The 21,796-nt window shown below is 35.8% G+C and overlaps 2 protein-coding genes across 4 annotated transcripts in view; one reads left to right on the forward strand and one right to left on the reverse strand.

Annotated features, from left to right (window-relative positions):
- LOC137294597 (protein MEMO1-like) overlaps positions 1-15,464 on the forward strand; it is a 53,905-nt gene extending 38,441 nt beyond the window's left edge. The window contains exons 7-9 of the mRNA XM_067825648.1: positions 8,428-8,504; positions 10,931-11,035; positions 14,750-15,464. Coding sequence (XP_067681749.1) covers positions 8,428-8,504; positions 10,931-11,035; positions 14,750-14,887 — 320 coding nt within the window. The 3' untranslated portion in view covers positions 14,888-15,464. The remainder of the gene's footprint in view (positions 1-8,427; positions 8,505-10,930; positions 11,036-14,749) is intronic.
- A 3,273-nt stretch (positions 15,465-18,737) lies between these two features.
- Positions 18,738-21,796, reverse strand: part of LOC137294598 (exonuclease 1-like) — an 86,774-nt gene continuing 83,715 nt past the window's right edge. For all 3 annotated transcript variants that reach the window (XM_067825649.1, XM_067825651.1, XM_067825652.1), the window contains exons 12-13: positions 20,219-20,255; positions 18,738-19,040 (exon numbers count right to left, since the gene is read on the reverse strand). In XM_067825649.1, coding sequence (XP_067681750.1) covers positions 18,940-19,040; positions 20,219-20,255 — 138 coding nt within the window. In that variant the 3' untranslated portion in view covers positions 18,738-18,939. The remainder of the gene's footprint in view (positions 19,041-20,218; positions 20,256-21,796) is intronic.

Raw genomic sequence — 21,796 nt, forward strand, 5'->3', positions numbered from 1 at the left:
GTTTGGTTTCCATATCATAAATGACCAGTGTGTTGTGTTAAACACGATCTTATGGCATGAAAATGGGTGGTGCTTAATTAATGCTTATGTGTATATATCAAACAGATCTTTAATCCTCTCAATGCTGCCATCGAACTCATTCGACAGGAGTGCAGGATAATGACATCTCCAAATAAAACTTATTATTCAACGAGTCGGATTTACGTGTCATATGAATTATGTGTAGAATGCACTAATTCTCAGCATTATAAATATATAATCTTCAATATGTATATGTACCTTAAAACGAAATGCCTGTGAATTAAAAATGTGATCGCCAAATTTCTCGGCACGCAGTCGAAAATAACGGCCATTGTTGACTTTCAAGCACACCACGTTGAGTGGTACCCAGTCTAATATTTTCTTCATAATGAAATATTTTTTGATAGTTTAATCAATATTTTTGTTCTTTGACGAAGAGAAAGCTCACAAGTTTCCCATTTTCTGAAAATTGGTAACTTTCGGCTGAAATAATTACAAACAAACCCAATCTCAATGTTACATCATCGATTGGACGAAAAGGAACGATCATGGCAACGGGGGTAAACAAACAAGTCCACATGCATCGTGATGCCGAAGAAAATGTGCCATCCTTTTGATATATCCAACTATTTTATCTAGAATTAATTACATGGTGTGAATAGGTAAATGTTATTGTCTCTGCACAGAAATTACCATATTTAGCGAGTTTATTTTGATTTTGTTTGATAAATCTTCCAACATTCACAATGTTGACAGCCGTAGGTGACCATCATTTGTTTACGACGAACGTTTTCGATTATTTTTTTTTAGAATTAATTCTTAATTTATCGTCGCTCGGATATTTGCTGATACAGATTTACGAAATTAAAGTCACATTCTTATGAAATATCAGTAGTAAGAATATTGAAATTGGTTTGCGATAAATGGACAATTTATACAGTTCCTGACATAAAATGCTTCCGGCTGTAATTCGAGTAATTCAGGTATATTCAGGAAAATTTACTTTATTTCTATCTAGTATTAATGAGCTGAATATTTTTTCAGTTGTTCGTTATTTAGTGACACACCGACTGTTTGAAATCACCCACCTTCTTATCAGTGCCTTATGCTGAAATTAATTCAGCAGGCTAAAGGTTAAGTAGTGGTTTTTGCTATTTGCAGATATATGGCATTTATATTTTTTGTGATTGCCACTGAAATGATTTGGACTTAATCCCAAAGAAAAATAAATTGCATAAAGTAGCTGTCAGATGATTTGTTCTGTCAAAGAACAAGGTATGATAGAGGCCCTTACTGGCCCACAACATGTCATGATTATCAAAATTTTACATGATAATTTTAGCATAAAAAGTGCTAAATTAATTGTTGAAGTTACCTCCAATTGCACTTTTATGTTTTTAGTGTTGTTAGTTTTCCTCTTTGAAGACCTCAAAGCTAAGATATTTTACAATATCTGCTAGAAACCTACATTTTCAAATTTTCATGACCCATTCCAATTTTTTCACCACATATGAAGAGAGTAAATTAGAATGCACACCCCAAAAATTATGGTTGGTCCCGCTTTTGCTCACATCAAAATCTTTAAAAAAGTACATTGTTTCGGTTAATGAAATTGCCCCATACAACATCTCAAAAAATAAACATTGACATAAAATAACATCTTTAAAAACAGTCCATGACATTTACACATCTGTGCTGTGATACATTATATTTTGAATGGTTTTGTGCTCTAAAATACACATATCAAACATCTTTATTAAAATTTTCAATATCATAAGGCACTCACAAGGCTGATTTATGAGAGGTAAACATTGGTTTTTGGTTGTAGGTCTCTGCCAGAAAAGTAAGAACATGTCTGATGAATTTTAAACTTACCTTACCATAGGTCTTATGCATATTACCTCATACTTCGCTAAACAAGATCAGACAGTCATTGATTCGCCATTCCCATGAATGGCTACCTCATGGATAGACGAATGTATAGGTACGGAAGTGACGTGATTTCCGTACCAGCGCAAGCACGGGCCATCCAAAATTCACTTTTACTTCAAGTGTCCTCAAGTGAGGACGTGTCGTCGGTTTGTTTTCAGACCACCTTTCTTTGGTGAATTAAAGTTCCTATTTCCTATTTTCAAGTGTAAAGATGAAGTTCATTCATTTACCTGGCTACCTCGTGTTGTTCTTTTGACGTGGGTCTTTCCCATGTCATTCTTTCTTGATTGTTACGAAAGCCTAATGCTGCCACTTTTGTAGCACAAAATATTTTTTTCAAAGACAGTTCTCGTTACTTCAGTTATTTACTTGTTGCTTCGAGTATTTTTTCGTTATTTCAATAATTTTCTCGTAACTTCGAGTATTTTCTCGTTATTTCAAAATTTTTTTCATTGCTTCGATTAATTTTTCGTTACTTCGAGAATTTTCAGTCAAAAACTTGATATTTCGAATATTTCTTTTTGAAAGAAACATGATGCAACGAGAAAATATTCGAAATTTCAAGTTTTTTAAAGAAACTTGAAGCAACGAGAAAATATTTGAAAGTTCAAGTTTTTGACTGAAACTTGAAGCAACGATAAAATATTTGAAATTTCAAGTTTTTGAAAGAAACTTGAAGCAACGAGAAAATATTCGAAATTTCAAGTTTTAGAAAGAAACTTGAAGCAACCAGAAAATACTCGAAATATTCAAGTTTTTGACTGAAACTTGAAGCAACGAGAAAATACTCGAAATTTCAAGTTTTTGACTGAAACTTGAAGCAACGAGAAAATACTCGAAATTTCAAGTTTTTGACTGAAACTTGAAGCAACGAGAAAATACTCGAAATTTCAAGTTTTTGACTGAAACTTGAAGCAACGAGAAATTATTTGAAATTTCAAGTTTTTGAAAGAAACTTGAAGCACAAGAAAATATTCGAAATTTCAAGTTTTTGACTGAAACTTGAAGCGACGAGAAAATATTCGAAATTTCAAGTTTTTGACTGAAACTTGAAGCAACGAGAAAATGTTCGAAATTTCAATTTTTTTGAAAGAAACTTGAAGTAACGAGAAATTATTGGAAATTGCAATTTTTTTAAAGAAACTTGAAGCAACGAGAAAATATTCTAAATGAAATTTTCACATCTACATATCACATATGTAACACTTTACACAATTTTCCCTTTTAGACCTTTGATGGTGTTCACATTATATTTTCTGAACATATGTGTGTATTCTTTGTAAGACATGAGACATATACTTAAGCATATCATTGTGTGAAGTTAAATTGTACAAAACATCTATGTCAATTGATCAAATAAGCAAAACGCAAAAATTAAGTAAAAGCAATTTTCATGTACGTACATCAACAAATCAACAGTCAATAGTAATAACAGTGAATCATCATAACATATAAGTTTACTGATAATACATGGAAGGCGGAAAGCAGGTTACCATTTCTCAGGTTGTCTCGGACGTAATCATGTATTGTGTGGAGCTTCGGATGTTAAGTTAGATGAAAAGCGTAAATCGACAAAAAGTTTCTATCTTGCCATTTGCATATTCTTTTTTTTTTTAATTTTAAATGCCCTAAAAACATGTGAAAGTTATGCTGTCTGCAGAAAGTAAACCTCTGGGCGGGATCACATGACTTAGATCATGTGGGAGGCTATTTTTAACTTGCATCGCAACAGATAGCAGGGGTCGATTTGTAAGTGTCATATAAAGTACAATTACAGTGTAGTTTACCTTAATCCTACTTAACATGTGTTTTCATCTACTGATGTGATGTTCTCACACGCATCAAATCCAAATGAACAACCCAAGTGACACGCGTCTGTAGTGTTTTGATGGCTAATTATTCAATTCACACCAGATGCCATCCGATGGATAACAATGAAATCATGTAGTCATGCGTAAATGGTATTGACACATACACATGCATGATGCACAGATCTCTCTGTCCGGAAACGCGGCCGGGTCCGGTTAAGCGAGTACAATTAATGAAATTAAGTTTTGTTTCACATAAAAATCATCCGGAAGACGTGGTTTCCGGATATGTGGGGTCCAAGTAAACGGTGTACGACTGTATATACATATTGTGCAATACTATTCCTTGCACATATATAAAACAAAGGATCATGGGATGGGGCGTCATTGAAGTTCCCAAATAGAACGTTTTGTATCTGAACTGTTCAACACAGTGGCTGATTTCTTATCTTTGACCAATCGTATCATGAGATACCTGTCACAGAGGAAATGACAGGTGATGGGACATGGGCTATATATCTGTAGAGCAAGTTTGGTCACTAGACAGCTGTGGATACAGATTGATTATTCACTAGATTGTTGACCAATCGATATGCTGGCTTTATCAACTCTGGTTATCATGAAAAAGTTTGTGTATCATGGCGATACATAATCATAAGGATGCACTCAAAATGTACACACACAGGACTAAAAAGCACTCTAGCAAGTTTACTTTCCTTAAAGCGCTTAAAGTGCTGCAGTCCGTTTATTATTATCCCAGATAACCCAGTCCAACGATTGAATAGAGATATACTAGTATTTATTTGTTTTATGTACACTGCTAGTACATCAAAGATAATGGCTTGCTGAACATTTAAATACAACCTGCACATTGTTACGAATAAATATCCTAATTCAGGTACAAGTATTATAGAATTCAAAAAGTGACACCATACTAATTTGTTATGATGTATACACTTGCAGGTGAATCCCCCCAAATATTTATGAAGAACGGCATGCCTATATTTATATTGATTGTAAACGAGGTTCAGAAGATTGATAATGGACGTGACTGCATAAAACAGGTTGTCCAATGATATAACAGTACATTAGGTTGTTTTACACTAGTCACTGGACATAACTTTCATCAAAGGCTTAACTGAACATGCATTCTTCCAGAGGCTGTTATTTCGAGGTTGAAAGAGGTTTTCAGATGTCTCATTACTGTTGTCTGATTGAATGATTATGTCTATCAATTCTGTAACTGGTATATTATCCTGCATTTATTGACGATGAATCAATAGAGACTTAGTTCATTGATACACATGATAATTACTCGTGATCAGATAATTACAGAGATCAAATACAAATGTATGTTACACAAAGCTTATGTAAATTGCATCAAAAATCACATTTCAAATCAACATGAAACTTTCAACAGCTTGAACAAAATGCTTAAGTTACCTTTGTATGGTTTATGTGTAATATTTATATTATGAGTTGCTGCAAGAGTTATCGCTTCATATTTGATTATGTAACATTATTAACTTTAGAATTATGAAAAATCAATAGTTGCAATTGAGTTAGGTCTTAATTAGAAAATTTTTTTTTTCAAATTTATACGAACATGGGTGTAATACAGTATTACTATTTATGTCTTCTCTTCAATATATAAACTATTACAACGAATGAATGAATGGTTTAATGAAGAGGAAGGTTTTGTAACGTTATCACCTTTAATTCAGACAGTGTGCAAAAATAGTATTTTAGCATTCACTCCCAATGACGAGGTACAAACACTTACCTCCTGTAACAACATCTCATAATCCCCTTTCTCGCAGACATCATCATCATCAGTTTTCATTTACCTGTATACGCAGATGACATAGCTAGCAATTGTTATCAAAATGCTAATACTTCTTCTGATGAACACAGAAGGTAACCTCTGTCATAAGGAAAGCTTCTCTTTGATCAGTACTGCTAAATTGATTGAAATAATAGGTACAGTACGAATTTAAAAATAAATAAATGAATAAGAGGTGCTTTTTATTACCGCCCATACACGGCTCTCGATGTGAGAAGCGAATTAATTTGCTGCACATACATGTCTCTTGGCCTTAATGAGTTAACCACCAGTTTATTGATTGATTGCTCATTATTGGCTAACTAAATTACTTTTTTAAAGAATGACGGACATTATGCAATTAGTTGCCAGGTGTGCTATCTTGGGTGACCATTGAGACTGTACACCAGTGTGAAAAACCTGAAACGATGCATCACTTTTCGTATATTATAGTATAACTGTTTTATTCGTTTTTAGGCCATCGGCCCATGTACATCTGTGAACATTAACATTGTGATATAGCATTAGTGACAATGATTATGCACTGCGGAGAGACAAACAATGTTTAACATATTTTGCTACATTGAGTATGGTTTGATGATCTTTACTACGTACTAGTTGCTTATATGAGTAATTATATTAGACTGTTATAAGACACATCACTGAATGGTATATCACTCTTTTTTGTGGATATTGATGGATACATTGCTCCTATAACTTAAATTTGTTTTTAATTTTAATATTTGCATTTTGATTTTATCAAGTTGTCGTAGCATTCAACAGAATAATTGTTTTTGTCGTGAAGTGTAATGATACAGACAACATACACTAGGGCGTATGTGCGAATTATGATTCACATTGGCAAACTATTAAATGTCAAGATATTACATTCCTGCTATACATTCACATTAAGTGTCAGCGTATCGCTTTTTTTTATTAAGTTTCAAAATGCTTACAAGTATTATTATAAAATAATTAGGATATAAGACCAAATATAAATATGTACATTGACAAGTGTCTACATACTGGCGAGTGAACGTTTACAAACCGAGTGAATTTAGCAAGTGAAGAAATTTATCGTGCAGTATTTTCTCTTAAACCCCCACCTCTCTTCCGTGGAAGAAGTCGTTATGTTACAAGTCATGCAAAATCCTTTTCGTCATGATTCAAATACATATTTCACTACTACTAGAAAATAGTTTTGATTTTCTAACTTGATGAAAACAAACCATAATCTCAATAATTGTAAGGGATTTTAGCCTGTGACTTAATGATTTTCAAAAATGGCAGTGCCCTGTCTGAGGATAAATGCTATTTAAGTTTGTTTTCTCCAACTTACAAAATCAACATTACTTGCTACTGGTAGTAAAATATGTGTTTCATTGATGGACAACAGGATTTTGCATTACATTAATTATAACATAACAATTTCACTCTTGGAAGCGAGGTGTGAGTCCACATAATATTACAATATTATTGTCACTTCACCACAGCCTCACTTCCAAGGAAAAAATCATTATGATCATGCACAATCCTTTTGGTCAGCAATGTGTAGTAAGTAGTCTTGATTCTATAATTCGATGAAGACAAATCTCAATAGCATTTTGTATCCTGGAAGCAAGGAAGGGGGTGAACCATCCGATTTAATATATACCATAGGCTTTGACAACGCTCGCTTCGCACACACAAACAACTCATTTAGCGCAAACCATGGGGTCCAGTGGAAATCTGTGCACAATGACACCATCACCCGACCACTAGGAGCAATTCCGCATGTCTTTGTTGATGTCAAGAAATCAGCAAAATGATGAGCTTCCTACACATTTTCGATACAACAAACTGAAAGTCGTTCCTTCTATGGCGTCACTGCAGGTCTCTGGCGACAGAGTTACATAACCTGTCTGTGGTTTTGTTCGCAGGCGAGAGTGAAGCAGACGGCTTTTTGGCAACTTTTAATCCCTCGGTATTAATTAACAAGTTTTTTTAAGAATGAGTCTGGTTTTCCGCTTAAGACTAACCACTAGTCTTTCATATGTAATGGTTAAAAGAGTACAAAAAATTTGCGTTTAATCGTTCTTTAAATGAACAAATAAATTGTCATCAAAACATGTCTTTATTTGAAGCTTTTCAGTGAAGAATACATGACTTGAGAACAAGAATTTTGCTTTGCAAACATCTTTAAATTTTTTTAAATTGAAGAAAAAAAATGCTACCTGCAAACTCTTTGTTAAACTTTAAAGTAGAGAAAAACGTCAGTCACAAACTATTTGAAAAATAAGACTGCTGCCATCAGTAATATAGATAGTATGTTCCCAGTTCAACCAAACCATGGAAATTTGAAAACAGGGAAACAAAACTGGCTGTTCCATTTCTGCAGTTTCACCCTGCCGCGACAGATAACAACTTTTGCGTTTTCAATGAATATAGTTTCTTAAACAACTTTTTTGGAGGAGACTGGAAAATGTTCAAATATCAGAAAGCTGTTGGGTATTAGTAAATGGTAAATGTCTACTATTTATATTTATGTGGCAATTTTGTTCCGTGATAAAATTTGCAATTCATCCGTTTCTGACTCAAATGGACTGTAGTTTGTGTCATCTGTCAGGTTTGAATTTGGAGGTATGGGGTTGTAGGAATGCATTCCACAGAATGAAGTCAGCGTTAGGACATTGCAAAGGAATGATAATGACTTCTGAAAGCTAAGGGTCTGTGCTATTGCAAGTACTAGCAACATGTAAGGACATGTGAGAGTCTAGGACAGAAGAAATATTATGACAGTTATGTAATCCAAGTGTGTTTACTTTGTATGTAACTTTTTCTTTACATGTGTTTAATTACTTGCAGGACGAAGATTTCATTATACCTACGTTGACAAAAGCTGTGGAAAAATTTGTCAATCAATAGCTGCTCTTGACAGAATGGTAAGATCAATAATTGACTAGTAAATTTGCTGCCATTGTGTTTCTTCTCTTGTAAGTCTATGTTACCGTGTTTCTTGTATTCCTTTACAACCTTATCACTATCAAGGGCAACATTAGCTACAAACCAACCGTTAACAAATAACACCAAAATTGAACACATTGACATTTTTGCAGTCTAAATAAACTTAGCCTCAGAACTTTTCATTACACTCCACTGCTGAGTCTAACAAAACCTAGCAGGAGGTCGGGTCAGGTAACCTTTGAGAATGACCAATCAGAACACACCTTACCAAATCGCGAAAGTGGACATTCGCACATACCTTTTGAACTTTAACGTCAGAAAGATTTGTACCTGAATAATTCCAAATGGTATTTTCCATATGACTGGGTAAGGCACACGGAGCATGTTACAATACTGTCAGCAGTGAGTAAACAGTTGCTGAAAATAGCGTTTTTGTCAATATTCAAGGATGTCAGCTTGCGGAAATATTAGCTTGTGCGGATTTTCGTTTATTGCAGGATCAGTGTCAGTTACTAGCCAAGTCCCACCCAACCCTAAACAGTAGCTGTTGTCTGATTGGTTAATTCTGTGGGGCCTCTTCGTGTTTGATTGGACGGTCATAGGTTACCTGACACAAGCTCCAGCTAGGTTTTGATTATATGCTTTCACCCTCACATTAAGCCATTGCACAGACATTTTGTGCTGAAATGACTGAAAGCCAAGAAAGCCATGTCATGTTTGTACCCCAGAAACCACTGAAAGTGAGACTTGAAATGCTTTTTCTCATTGTTAAGTTGCAGTTTCTGAATACATGACAAGATGTGCAAAAGCAGTTAGTCTGAGTGTGAGCGCACACTCCTGTGTGTGGGTGTGACATCAGCTTAAGGCATAGTTGGATTTTCACTTCATGATTTGACATTTGTGGGAGCAATTGGATGGTTTCATAATGAAAAGAGAACAGAACAGTGGCCCCAGGAGACCTGGAACACACAAGGACATGTGAGAGTGTAACTTTACAATACATCATAACCTTGTGTTCTGCCAGTTTTCTGAACAAAAGCCTTTCTTGACAGCACACTCCAATTGCTTGTCAATTCCATTTGGCTTTTTAACTGATTTGTAGCTTCTAAAGCTTGGGGCATTTTGAACCGGCTTTCATTTAGATACAGGTAAAAATCACTATTCGAGTAATCAAAATAGATATACCAGTAGTAAAGTATCTCTTTCTTAATCACTCTCTTGAGCAGTGGGATCGAGGATTGGTTTCTGTCAGTTTTTGATGATAAGAAATTCATAATTTTTAACTTGCCTTACCATAGGTCTTTTGCATATTACCTCAAGCTCCGCTAAACGAGATCAGACAGTCGTTGATTTGCCATTCCCACGAATGGCTACCTCATGTAACAACGAATGTATAGGCACGGAAGTGATGTGATCTCCGTACACGCGCAAGCGCGGGCCATCCAAAATTCACTTTTACTTCAAGCGTCCTTGAGTGAGGACGTGTCGTTGGTTTGTTTTTCAGACCACCTGTCTTGGGTGAATGAATGTTAGTCACTTTTTTCTGAGGTAGATGTGGTTCTTATTCCTTATATTCAAGGGTAAAGATGAAGGTTTTTCACTTACCTGGCTACCTCATGTTGTTCTTTTGATGTGGGGGTTTTCCATGTTGTTCTTCCTTGTTTATACAGGTATCTGGGAAGTTTGCTAGTCTCTTGGCTCTCTTCTCTTATATATTCCATATTTCAGCAGTGTTTTTTCTCTCTATGGCTGTTATATTTGTTGGTTTTTTCGCAGGTGGCACTTGCAGTGGGGGAGGCAGCCATTTTGGTTTGTCTCCCTCAGCTGTTTAGCATAATTGGGCGTGCCTATTGTTCATGCAGGGGTGTTTTTGCTGCACTTTTGTGGGTTTATTGTTAACATAATACTTTTACGTTTTCCCCTTCTTGGGGAATCAGCGACTGTCTGATCTTGTTTAGCGGAGCTTGAGGTAATATGCATAAGACTTATGGTAAGGTAAGTATTTAAATATCCAAACTATTTAAATTTTAATATAATGCTACAGGGCCCAAGGTGAGTTGTTCTTTATGTTTTTGTAATTTAAAAACATGGGTTTATTTTTTAAGCATCATGTTTCATTTTTTGTCTCTCATAATAAACCTCACTCCTGAACATCTGGGTTAGAATTGATTTTTAGTTACCCATGCTTGACAATCGGGGTCAGGTGATCAGACTCACTGTCTTGGCTGCCAAATGTCATCACATCCCATTTGTGTAGATCAATGTTCATGTTGTTGATCACTGGATTGTCTTGAATATTTACAAACCAGGCTGGAATATTTACAGATCACCACTACATGAGTGATATAGCAGGAATATTGCTGAGTATACTCACTCACTCACTCACTTTTTCTTCCTTCAACAGGGAATGGACATCATTGAAAGTATGCAACCAGCTAAATTTACCCAGTACCTTGCAGAATATCAAAATACAATTTGTGGTCGTCACCCGATTGGAGTTCTTCTCAATGTAAGTATTTTTTTAAATCTCTTTTTCATTTAGGGAAAGATGTGAAGCACCATCATCAGAACTTTGTGGAGCTTTGTGCATGTTAGTATTCAAATCTATACTTTGGTGGGTACAATATGTGAAAGGACGACTGAACTCAATTTTTTAGTACTCTTTTAACCATTACATATGAAACGCTTGTGGTTAGCCGTAAGCGGAACACCAAACTCATTCTTAAAAAACTTGTGGTTAATGCATACTGAACGATTAAAAGATGCCGAAAAGGTGCGTACTTGAGTCTCGCCCACCAACGGAACCACAGACAAGTTACGTAACTCTGTCGCCAGAGCCCTGCAATGACGTCATAGAAGGAACGATTTTCAGTTGTATCGAAAATGTGTAGGAAGCTCATCATTTTGCTAATTTCTCGACGTCAACAAAGACATGCCAAATTGTTGTGTTGCCGTCAATTGCTCATTGTGGTCGGGTGATGGTGTCACTATGCACAGATTTCCACCAGACCCTGTAGGTTGCTCCAAATGGGATGTTTGTGTGTGCGAAACGAGGGTTGTGGAAACCTGTGGTATCTACTAAAACGGATGGTTGGCTCCATACTTCACTTCCAGGATTCAAAATGCTATTGAGATTTGTTTTCATCGAATTATAGAATCAAGACTACTTACTACACACTGCTGACAAAATTATTGTGTGTGAACATAACAATATCTTTCTCTGAAGCGTGGTTGTGGTCGAAGTGACATTATAATTGTAAGTAATATTATATTGACCCCTGTCTCGCTTCCAAGAGTGAAATTCTTATGTTAAAAGCAACGTCATGCAAAATCCTATTGTCCATCATTCAAATACATAGGTAGCTATCAGAAGAAAGTAATTTTGATTATTTAAGTTGGTGAAAACAAACTTAAATAGCATTTATCCTCAGACAGGGCGCCGCCATTTTTTTAAATCGTTAAGTCCATTTTAAATTGTATAGCGTTTATCCTCAGACAGGGTGCCGCCATTTTTGAAAATCGTGAAGTCACGGACTACAGTCCATTTGAATTAATGAGATTGTGGTTTGTTTTCATCAACTTAAAAATTCAAAACTACTTTCTACTGGTAGTGAAATACGTATTTGAATCATGACCAAAAGGATTTTGCATGACACAACCTGTAACATAACCTAAGCGAGGTCGGGGCTGAAGTGAAAACACTGTGCGATAAGTTTCTTCAGTTGGTTTGTAACGTTCACTCACCAGTATGTAGACACCTGTCAATATACGTCCTTATATTTGGTCTCATAATCCTAATTACTTTATAATCATACTTGTATGCATTTTGAAACGAATCTGCGAATGTATAATAGGAATGTAATATCTAGATATTTTATAGTTTGCCTATATGAATCATAATTCGCACGCACGCCCTAGTGAATGTTGTCTGTATCATTACTCTTCACAACGAAACAATGATTCTGTTGAAAGCTATGACAACTTAATAAAAACAAAATGCAAATATTAAAATTAAAACAAGTTAAAGTTATAGGAGCAATGTCAGGCTATTTAGTCTCATTGGTCACCAAAGATAGAACACCTGGCAACTAAAAGCATAATGTCCGTAATATAGTTAGCCAGTAATGAGCAATCAATCAATGTATTGGCGGTTAATCTTTTGAAAGAAGGGTTTTGTTATTACATAGACACAGATAAGACAGAGTGTATTCAGTATGCATTAGTAAATGCACATACATAAACACTACCTTTTGACAAATCCCCATTTACATCCGCTTAAAAGTAATTAGTCAATCAGCGTGTTATTGGTTAATCCTTTGATCGATCCAGATGCAAGAAATGCCAAATGGGGACCTTTGTTGGGTAATCTAAGTGGCGTAAACACTGATTAGTGAATGATGACAAATATCGTATGGGTTTATACCACCTAACACGGATTACAACCTACCGACACCAAGTGATTTTGACGGAATCGTCTATGAAAACAAGGGTTGTAACTGAGAAACTAATCGAAGCAGGAGACAAAACTAAATGATAGTAGATTGTGAGAACATACACCTTTCATTTTACACATCAGCAGTCGCAATTTCAGGTTTGTACAAACCTCAATCTAAGTAAACTTATCCTCAGTACTTTTCGTTACACTCCACTACTGAGTCTAACAAAACCTTATGGGAGCTCGCGTCAGGTAACCATTGAGATTGACCAATCAGAAGACAGCTTACCAAATCGCGAAAGTGCACATTCGCACATACCTTTTGAACTTTTTATCTCGAAAAGGTTCTTACCCGAACGATTCCGAATGCTATTTAGCAGACGTCTCTCTTCCGGGTGATGCACACGGCATACATACAACCATGAAGACGGTGAGTTGCAGTTGCAGTTTTGGGCAATATTCAAGGATGTCATCTTGTGGAAATATTAGCTAATGGTAACCATGTCAACAGAAACCCCGAAGCGTATATACCGCAGGTCAAATAATGTGTTATATGCAGATTTTTGTTTGTGGAGAGATCTGTGTCAGTGCCCTGAATATTTTGAAAGTCTCTACGATCCCTGAATAGTAGCCGCTGTCTGATTGATTAAATCTATTTAGCCGTCTCGTGTTTGATTGGACCATCATTGGTCGCTCAAAGGTTACCTGATGCGGCCTTCTACTAGGTTTTGTTAGACTCAGTGTTGGAGTGTAACGAAATACACTAAGACTAAGTTTACTTAGATTGATGCAAACCTGTAAAGGAAATAGTTTAGCCACTGAAATGTAGATGAATTCTGCATAGACCCTCATGTCTATGCTTCATATTACGTCACTGAGACACACCACTCTGATTGGTTGAAATTTCGTTTGCGGCTGAGAATTGTGCACTGTTGTCAAAAAGGTTGACTGAAGGTAATTAAAGATGGAAATGAGTAGTTTTAATGGCGGGGTTTCCTTTATAACAATACCAATGAGTGATTTATGAATTTGCACCTCCCTGGAGTATATGTGATCTTGAAGCTTACACCACGCACCAAAACATGCTGATTGTATGTCATCTGTCATGGTAATCACCATTCTTTCCGAGACACTTACACCAAACTGTCACAATGAATCGACATACATGTATTCAGTGCAAACAGGCCTCAGTCATGCCTATTTGCCATTGATGATCTTGGCCTGGACTGAAAAAGGTATCTTTACAGGCAACTGATTGGACATTTTGTTTATGTATTTATTTTGAAGAATGTTTAGGGGAAATACTCATCGATATCATGTTTCATGATCTTCAGTCACCTGTTGTGTAGGACTTGTGATTGGGGCCTAAGCAATGACAAAGTTTTCAATATGTTGCTATTTGCCTCCAGTTCAGCAGTATACCCAATGATCCTCTGTTCCTCCAAATCCCATATATCAGTGACTTGAGTGTTGTGGTATATTTTGAAGAACTGGAGATATAGGTGCCTATTTCAATAGATAAGCCACTGGGATCCATCTCATGGTGTCAGTCAGAGGATGTGAAAGTCAGTAGTGGTAAAGAATTATGTAATTGTATTTCTTTCTATTATGATTCTGTACAAGTTCATGCCATTGTATTACTATAAAATGTTAGCAATGGGGTGTCAGTTACTGTATTTCAATTCTTTTGGAGTCCTGTAACCTTGTGTGACTTAAAATCTTAACTTACTCAGATCACACATTTTATTGCTGCTTAGTTTATGAAGACATTTGTTTTCTTCATTTCAGGCAATAGAGACTGTGCAAAGAAATGGAAATGGATACAACCTGAACATGAAATTTTTGAAGTATGCGCAGTCAAGTGAATGCATAAGTGACAGTGACTCATCTGTTAGTTATGCAGCTGGAGTATTGTTAATTGAGTGACAACTGATATGGATGTGGCGTTCCACCGACACAATAGTGGAAGCTGTTTGTGCTGTACTTGTGTTATATTCCACCCATGCTGCTTTGTATTGACTTTAAACTTGGTCATTATGGATCTATCTTTCCTTCTGTGATTATCACTCAGACATTTCAGGCATAATCTGAAATTCAGGTTTCCTGTCGGTACCATCTATACCTGCCAGTCAGTAATTCAATTCACCGTCCAAGGGTTAGCTCACTATAGCTGTTAACATATGCTTTTCCTACACAGATGTTTAGATACTATGAATCATGAAATAAATCCCAGCAGGAACTGTATTTAAGAATTGTATGGATTTTATACATCATTTATTTCATCATCAATCAACATCTCTGCCTAACTAGATTAAATTCAGTTTATTTTGATGTAACATAAAGATATTTCATGCAAGTTCTGGTATATCGGAAATTCCTTTTACATTTACTAAAATATTATCCATCGTATGCATCTCTTAATTTTGACTAGATGCCTTGTGATATAGTTTCCCTCCATGGTTGCACAGATGTCACAGAATGAGAAGTAAATGACATACCTCTATCTGGTTTTGATTTGGTTTTGTTGAAGTAAGGTGTAGTTGGCTGGCCATATTTAATTTTTCCATGCCTGTGAGACTGTGTTGAGATGATGTGTTCACCAGCTTAATGATACGTGATATTGAGTGCACAACTCTACTTCTTTGGTTGCAAACATTTCCGTCCCTAACCAGGGCTGACTGTAGCAGGTCACAGTGTATGTGGACAAGAATGGGATTCTAACTCATCCCAAGAACAGACCCAAGTTATTCCTGTTCGGTATCTGATTGCCTTTTACTGTAATCCAGAGGTGTGGATTGTAATGCTTGTGTGTTTCTGGACATTCCTCACACTTAAAGCTGACATGTCAAGATGTAAGTTGAATATTGTCAGTTTTCACTCACCCCCCAAAAAAACAAACTGGAGCTGTAAGCAACATTCACTCACTCCCATATTAAGATCCAGAGTTTCTAGGGACATCTTGGTATTCAGGCAGGGAATACAAAAAATTCAAGTGTTTGTACCTCCACATGTTATGTGGAGCGATATAGTCAACGCCTCGTCTGTCCGTCCACCCGTCCATCTGTAATCATTTTGTTTCCAGAGCATAACTCAGAAACCGTTCATTATTTTTAGACCAAACTTGATAGATACCGGTATAATAATCTCAACCTATAGTTGTGCCTTTTGCTATTTACAGAGTTAGGCATTTTTATTTTTTTTGTTTTTCCACAGAACATTTTGGTGTTAGTCTAATGGTGGGGAGGGCTTCGTTTCCAGAGCTGAACCCCCCAAAAACGTTCAATATTTTCCTGCAAAACTTGGTAGATATGTCAATCAGAACCTAAAGTGGTGCCTTTTTGCTATTTACAGGTTTTTGTGATATATTATTTTCTCAGTTTCAATGGAAACATTTCGGACTTGGTCTCAAAATGTAGGGATGGGCTTCGTTTCTGGAGCAGAACTCAAAATCCGTTCTTTATTTTTGTGCAAAAGTTGGCAGATATACCAATCAGAAGCTAAAATGGTGCCTTTTGCTATTTACAGGTTTTTGTGATTTCTTAGTGTCTCAGTTTCCATGGGAGTGATTTGGACTTTGTCTGAAAAGTGAGACGTGTGTCCGGAGCACATCTCAAAAAGTTCCTAATATCTGTCAGCAAAGCTTGGTAGATATATGTGGCAGACCCCAATGTGGTGCCTTTTGCTCTTTACAGGTTTTTGTGATTTATCATTTTATCTGTTTCCTTAAATGGAGGGATGGGTTTCATTTACGGAGCACATCTCAAAAAATGTTCAACATTTTTCTGCAAAACTTGGCAGATATAGTTAGTCTCAAAATGGAGGGATGGACTTCGTTTCCGGAGCAGATCTCAAAAACCGTTCAATATTGTTCTGCAATACTTGGTAGATATAATATGTCAGTCACAACCTAAATTGGTGCCTTTTGCGATTTACAGGTTTTTGTGATTTATTATTTTCTCGGTTTCCTTCGAAACTTTTTGGACTTAGAGCCCATCCCTCCATTTTGTGACTGTTTCCAGAGCAGAACTCAACAACTGTTCAATATTTTTCTGCAAAACTCAAAAAGTCATGCCATTTGCTATTTATAAAGTTTTGCCATATTTATTTTTCCTGGTTGCCATGGAAACAATTCAAACAATTCAAATGGATGGGCTTCGTTTCTAAAAAGACATTAAGTAACTGTCAGATGATGCGTCCATTCAAATATGTCGGGGGCTGGAGGGATATGTCATCTTCTGATGACTCTTGTCACAGGCAAAGAAACTTGTCACTTCTTTCAACAGTGGTGGGCCTGCTTTACATTCCCATTCGTATGCAAAATATTCTAATACTTAGTGTGACTGTTTCTTGTGTCCATTTGATGCACAAAACAAACATATTTATCTCTGTAACAGTGTTGAAAATGAATTACTTGATTTGTATTTGTGTGGAGCTTGAAGGCAAACTATTCACTCATAGCTGGCGAGTAATGGGGCATGGGACTATTTTTGCGCTTCTAGCAGCAAAAAGTCCAGTATTATGAGGATATATATGGTCCATTGGCATTCAAAGGTACACTACCATGCCAAACATGTCTAAAAATCAACATTGCATTTCTTTCATACTATGAGCCCTAAGTGCAACTCCCGGAAAGACAACAGAGAACCAGATACTTTCTTTCTAAGATGGTGGAAGGTAAGTTTAGGGTTAGAGTTAAGGTAACACTAAACAATATGGTTGGTAGGTATCTGGTAGTCTGAAGGTGTACAGAAGGTACCATATACTTCTGAAAAACATATGAAAGATCAGAATATGAAATTAAATTAATAAAGTTTGCATGTATTGATGCAATGTTGCATTAAATCGATGTTTTTGCCCCCAACTGAAGAAACTGAAGGTCTGAACTGAATTAATTTCATTTTACCACTGCTGTAATTGAATTCCACTGAAACATTGTATCAAGACATTTACACAGAAAAATGAATGTATATAATATTTATGCCATTATGAACTTATGAACAAAGGTATCCATTTTTAAGGTGGCTAAATTGCATGCAAAACAATGCTTACCCACCCCTGGTTGTCATCCATGTTTGGTTGTTTAAAGCAACTCCAATTTATTTTTCATTAATCGCGGGTAATGTCATTCAGGTTACTTGTCAGTAGGGTTGAGTATTGGCAAATAAATTGTATCACAGCATACGGTATTGAGATTCTGGTATTCATATTCTGGTATGTAGTATCTTGGGAGTCTAAATTTCTACATACCAAGGCTCTAAAAACAAGTATTATGATTGTGATAAAAGAAGTATTAAATTTCATTTTGAATAAAAGCTTCTGTAGAATTCTGTCTAGAGACAGTCACAGAACTTGAAATACTTACACAATAAACCAACAGAAACGTTGCAATAATTCATTCAAAACTATGCAGTTCTACATTTCAGGTCAGGGGTAGTTACATCTGATGTGGGAAATCAAGGTTGTTTGAAAAGAATGCCATTGTTTTGAAACAAGAGTTATCAGAAGATGACATAATCCCCACCCTCACATATTTGAAAGGACAAACCGCCTGACAGTTACTTGATGTTCTGATGTTAGACTAAGTCTGAATTATTTCCATGAAAATCAAGAAAAACAACAATGACAAAAATCTGTAAATAGCAAAAGGGACCACTTCAAGATCTGTCTCAAAAGTGTTTCGAGTTGTGTTCTGGCCATCAGGATTGTGAATGCCAACTATCCCATGATGTATAACCATAGAACTTTCGCATGTGTGAGTTGGCATAAACACTTTCAATACAGACGTAAAAAGTTTATTGACACACATTATATGTGTACATACAAAATTCATCACCATATATTTGTATCTGATACATTAGTATGCTAGTATTCATCCTCTATTCTTACACATGGCTAGCACAGTAGGTAGCATGTTTGATAACACCAGATTTCTGATACCGTGCTGTTCTACATGTCAACTGCATATGCATTCTTCACATCTACTTCTTGAAAGCATACATGCAAAACATTTCTTTAAGATTTGTCTGTCTGACATTCTTGGAACTCTTCAACAAGCCTGATACACGGCAGTCCGTTTGACCTGCAATGTAAAAATCCAGTTGTTACAAAATCTAGAACCTAAAGGCAAGTAAAAGTGTAAACATAAAAACATAAAACCTCCAGTTGATTCGTCAGAGGAAAAATTCAGAAAAATGTGAACCTTTTCGAATAATTGGCCTGGTCCACAATCACATCCACAAGAAATATAGCTGTAAAAGCAACTATGGAAAGCAGTGAGAATGTTTCCATGAAGTCTTCAAACAGCAAGGTTAGAGGTGTATAGTTAGACTAAGGAACTGAAAGAGAAGGGTCACTTTCTTCGTACATACATTCTAGGGGCTGCGTGCGCACGTGGGTATCGTTCTCATTTCCAACATGTCCATGGATGCACACATCACTTCCATCATTAGAGCCTGCTACTATCTCAGTACTGACTCGTGTGATGTATTGTCTTATCACCTGTAAACTGACAATCTAAAACAACTCATCTCCATGTATGTACCCAACCAAGGTCTATCATCCTCCTCTGACTCTCTCCTCACCAAACACATATCACTAAACCTACTTTGCCAGCCTTGAAATGTGGAACTCTCTTTTAAAGGAAATCAGGAATACATCATTGAAAGAAACTTAAATCTCTGCCTTTATGGAAATAGCTGTGTTGACTATTTCCTTCCCTAATACTGTCACTGCACCAATGAGCATCTCTCAGGTGGATATTAGGTGCTCTATAAAGGCATTATTATAATATATTATTATTATTTTTGGATGGCATTAGTTTAGTCAAGAATAATCACATTTACATCGCTTGGATTTGGAGAGGGGAAACTTTCCATAGTTGCTTTCACAGCTGTAAACTCCTTTTTTTTATGGTAAAGGTGCAGATCATGTATTTTTATCAAGAACAACCTTCATTACTTGTTATAAGGCTGAGTCTCATTCAGTGACCATTCTCACGTTTTTGGGTTTGTTTTTAATATTCTGTAGTCTGGTTGAAAAACATGATTGAGTGGTATTTGCTTCCCCAAAATTGCAAGACCATTCACTGCGTATTGACATGTCGAAATATCACACACAAAAGTATTGTGTCAGCTGTGGAAACGCTGTCAGTTCCAAATGAATTCCCGTGCTTCAATACTCAATAACAGCAGGAATGTTTATCTCCTAACTGAACTTTAGTTTCTGGTATTAATATCCAAATTACATTGTAATACTTACGTTTATCACTTGATGACGTGACCTTCTTTGCATACTTCTGAAAACAAACACATGATCTCACTGCTGGTGTTTTGTTTCAGTTAACATGCAGCTAAACACTTAAAGCCAGATGCTGTTTATACCTGAAACATGTCTCTACTGTAGCAGGATATGTGTTAACTAACAACAAAGAGACACATCCTCACTATTTCCTAAATATGCAAACAATTCCCACCAGAAATCAAACAAAAGTTACCATTGTCAAGTATTCTAATATGAAAAGTGTCATCTGCCATAAATCTTGGGGTTTATTTATCCTTTAACTTTAACCAACCATTCAGATAACAGCAGTCCTTCACTTTCACAACTAGCTGGATACAACAGTACCAAAGGCAAAGTTTCTGTCCAGTGTGACGCCATACTGATGCAAAATCATGCTGAACAATGGTAATTTCTTGCTTCCTCTCTTATTAACAATGTAAACTATACATACATATAACAATACACAGAGAGTCAGAATGATTCTGATTACTTACATTTTAAAGCTATGTACAAACAATCCCTGAATCAAGAGAAGAGTCCTTGCAAAATCCTGTGTACTGTTGCCAGCAAACACCATTTTGTAAGAAATCAGTTGTCGGTAGTGATGTCATATTTCAACACTGTTGCACATTAGGCAATTATTATTAGGTATTAGGCAATTTCTTTGAGGTGAAGGTTGGTTGGACAATAGTAGACACAATCACCATATCATTACACTTTCAGTATTAAGATGTATATTTTGCGCATTGTTCAGATACTTTTTCATGAAACTAATTTCAGTATCTACATTCAGTCTGTTCAACATCATATCATACGTGGATATAGGGTATGAGTTTATATCCTTCGAAAGTTATTCTTTGTTTAAATAATATTTACATTGGAAATTGACACATTTAGTTCAGTACATCACAAGTGTTAGATCACACATAGCCATTGCTGCAACACATGCTTTAATTCCTGTGATGAACAATATTCAGTATGTTGAGACTAATATTGCAGTTCACACGAACAGGTTAATAAACAGCGATTTAATTCAACCTTTTAATAAACAGTGATTTAATTCAACCTTACAAGTAAAATTGATAATATTAATGAAAATGATTTATAAATTTTTTTAAATGTATAAACACATATTTTAAGGAATTGTCTTGTTCACTGAATGTTCAGTTATCAATACTGATTGGCAAATGTTTTTGATTCATAATCATTGTTTTTGATAATATAATCAGTTGGGATTGAAGGATACCCAACACAAACAATATTTTTTAAAAAAATGGTTTGAATATACATGTATATAAACCAGGTAATGTCTTAATTTGGACAAACTTCACATGATCTAGATTCTAATAGTCCCTACCAAAAACAATCTTTTTGCACCCCTCATTGTATGCTGTTGAAGAAAAATAGTTACATAATCATAAACAAAGACAATTTATATCATGGATGAATATTCAATGAATATTCGGGTGCTGTGAAATAACACTTTTCAAATACAATTGATACCAAATAGGTGTGTGTGCTGCTCACAATAAGATACACACTTAAAAACATAAAATT

The sequence above is a fragment of the Haliotis asinina genome, chromosome 8 (genome assembly GCF_037392515.1).
Source record: "Haliotis asinina isolate JCU_RB_2024 chromosome 8, JCU_Hal_asi_v2, whole genome shotgun sequence".
NCBI lineage: Eukaryota > Metazoa > Mollusca > Gastropoda > Lepetellida > Haliotidae > Haliotis > Haliotis asinina.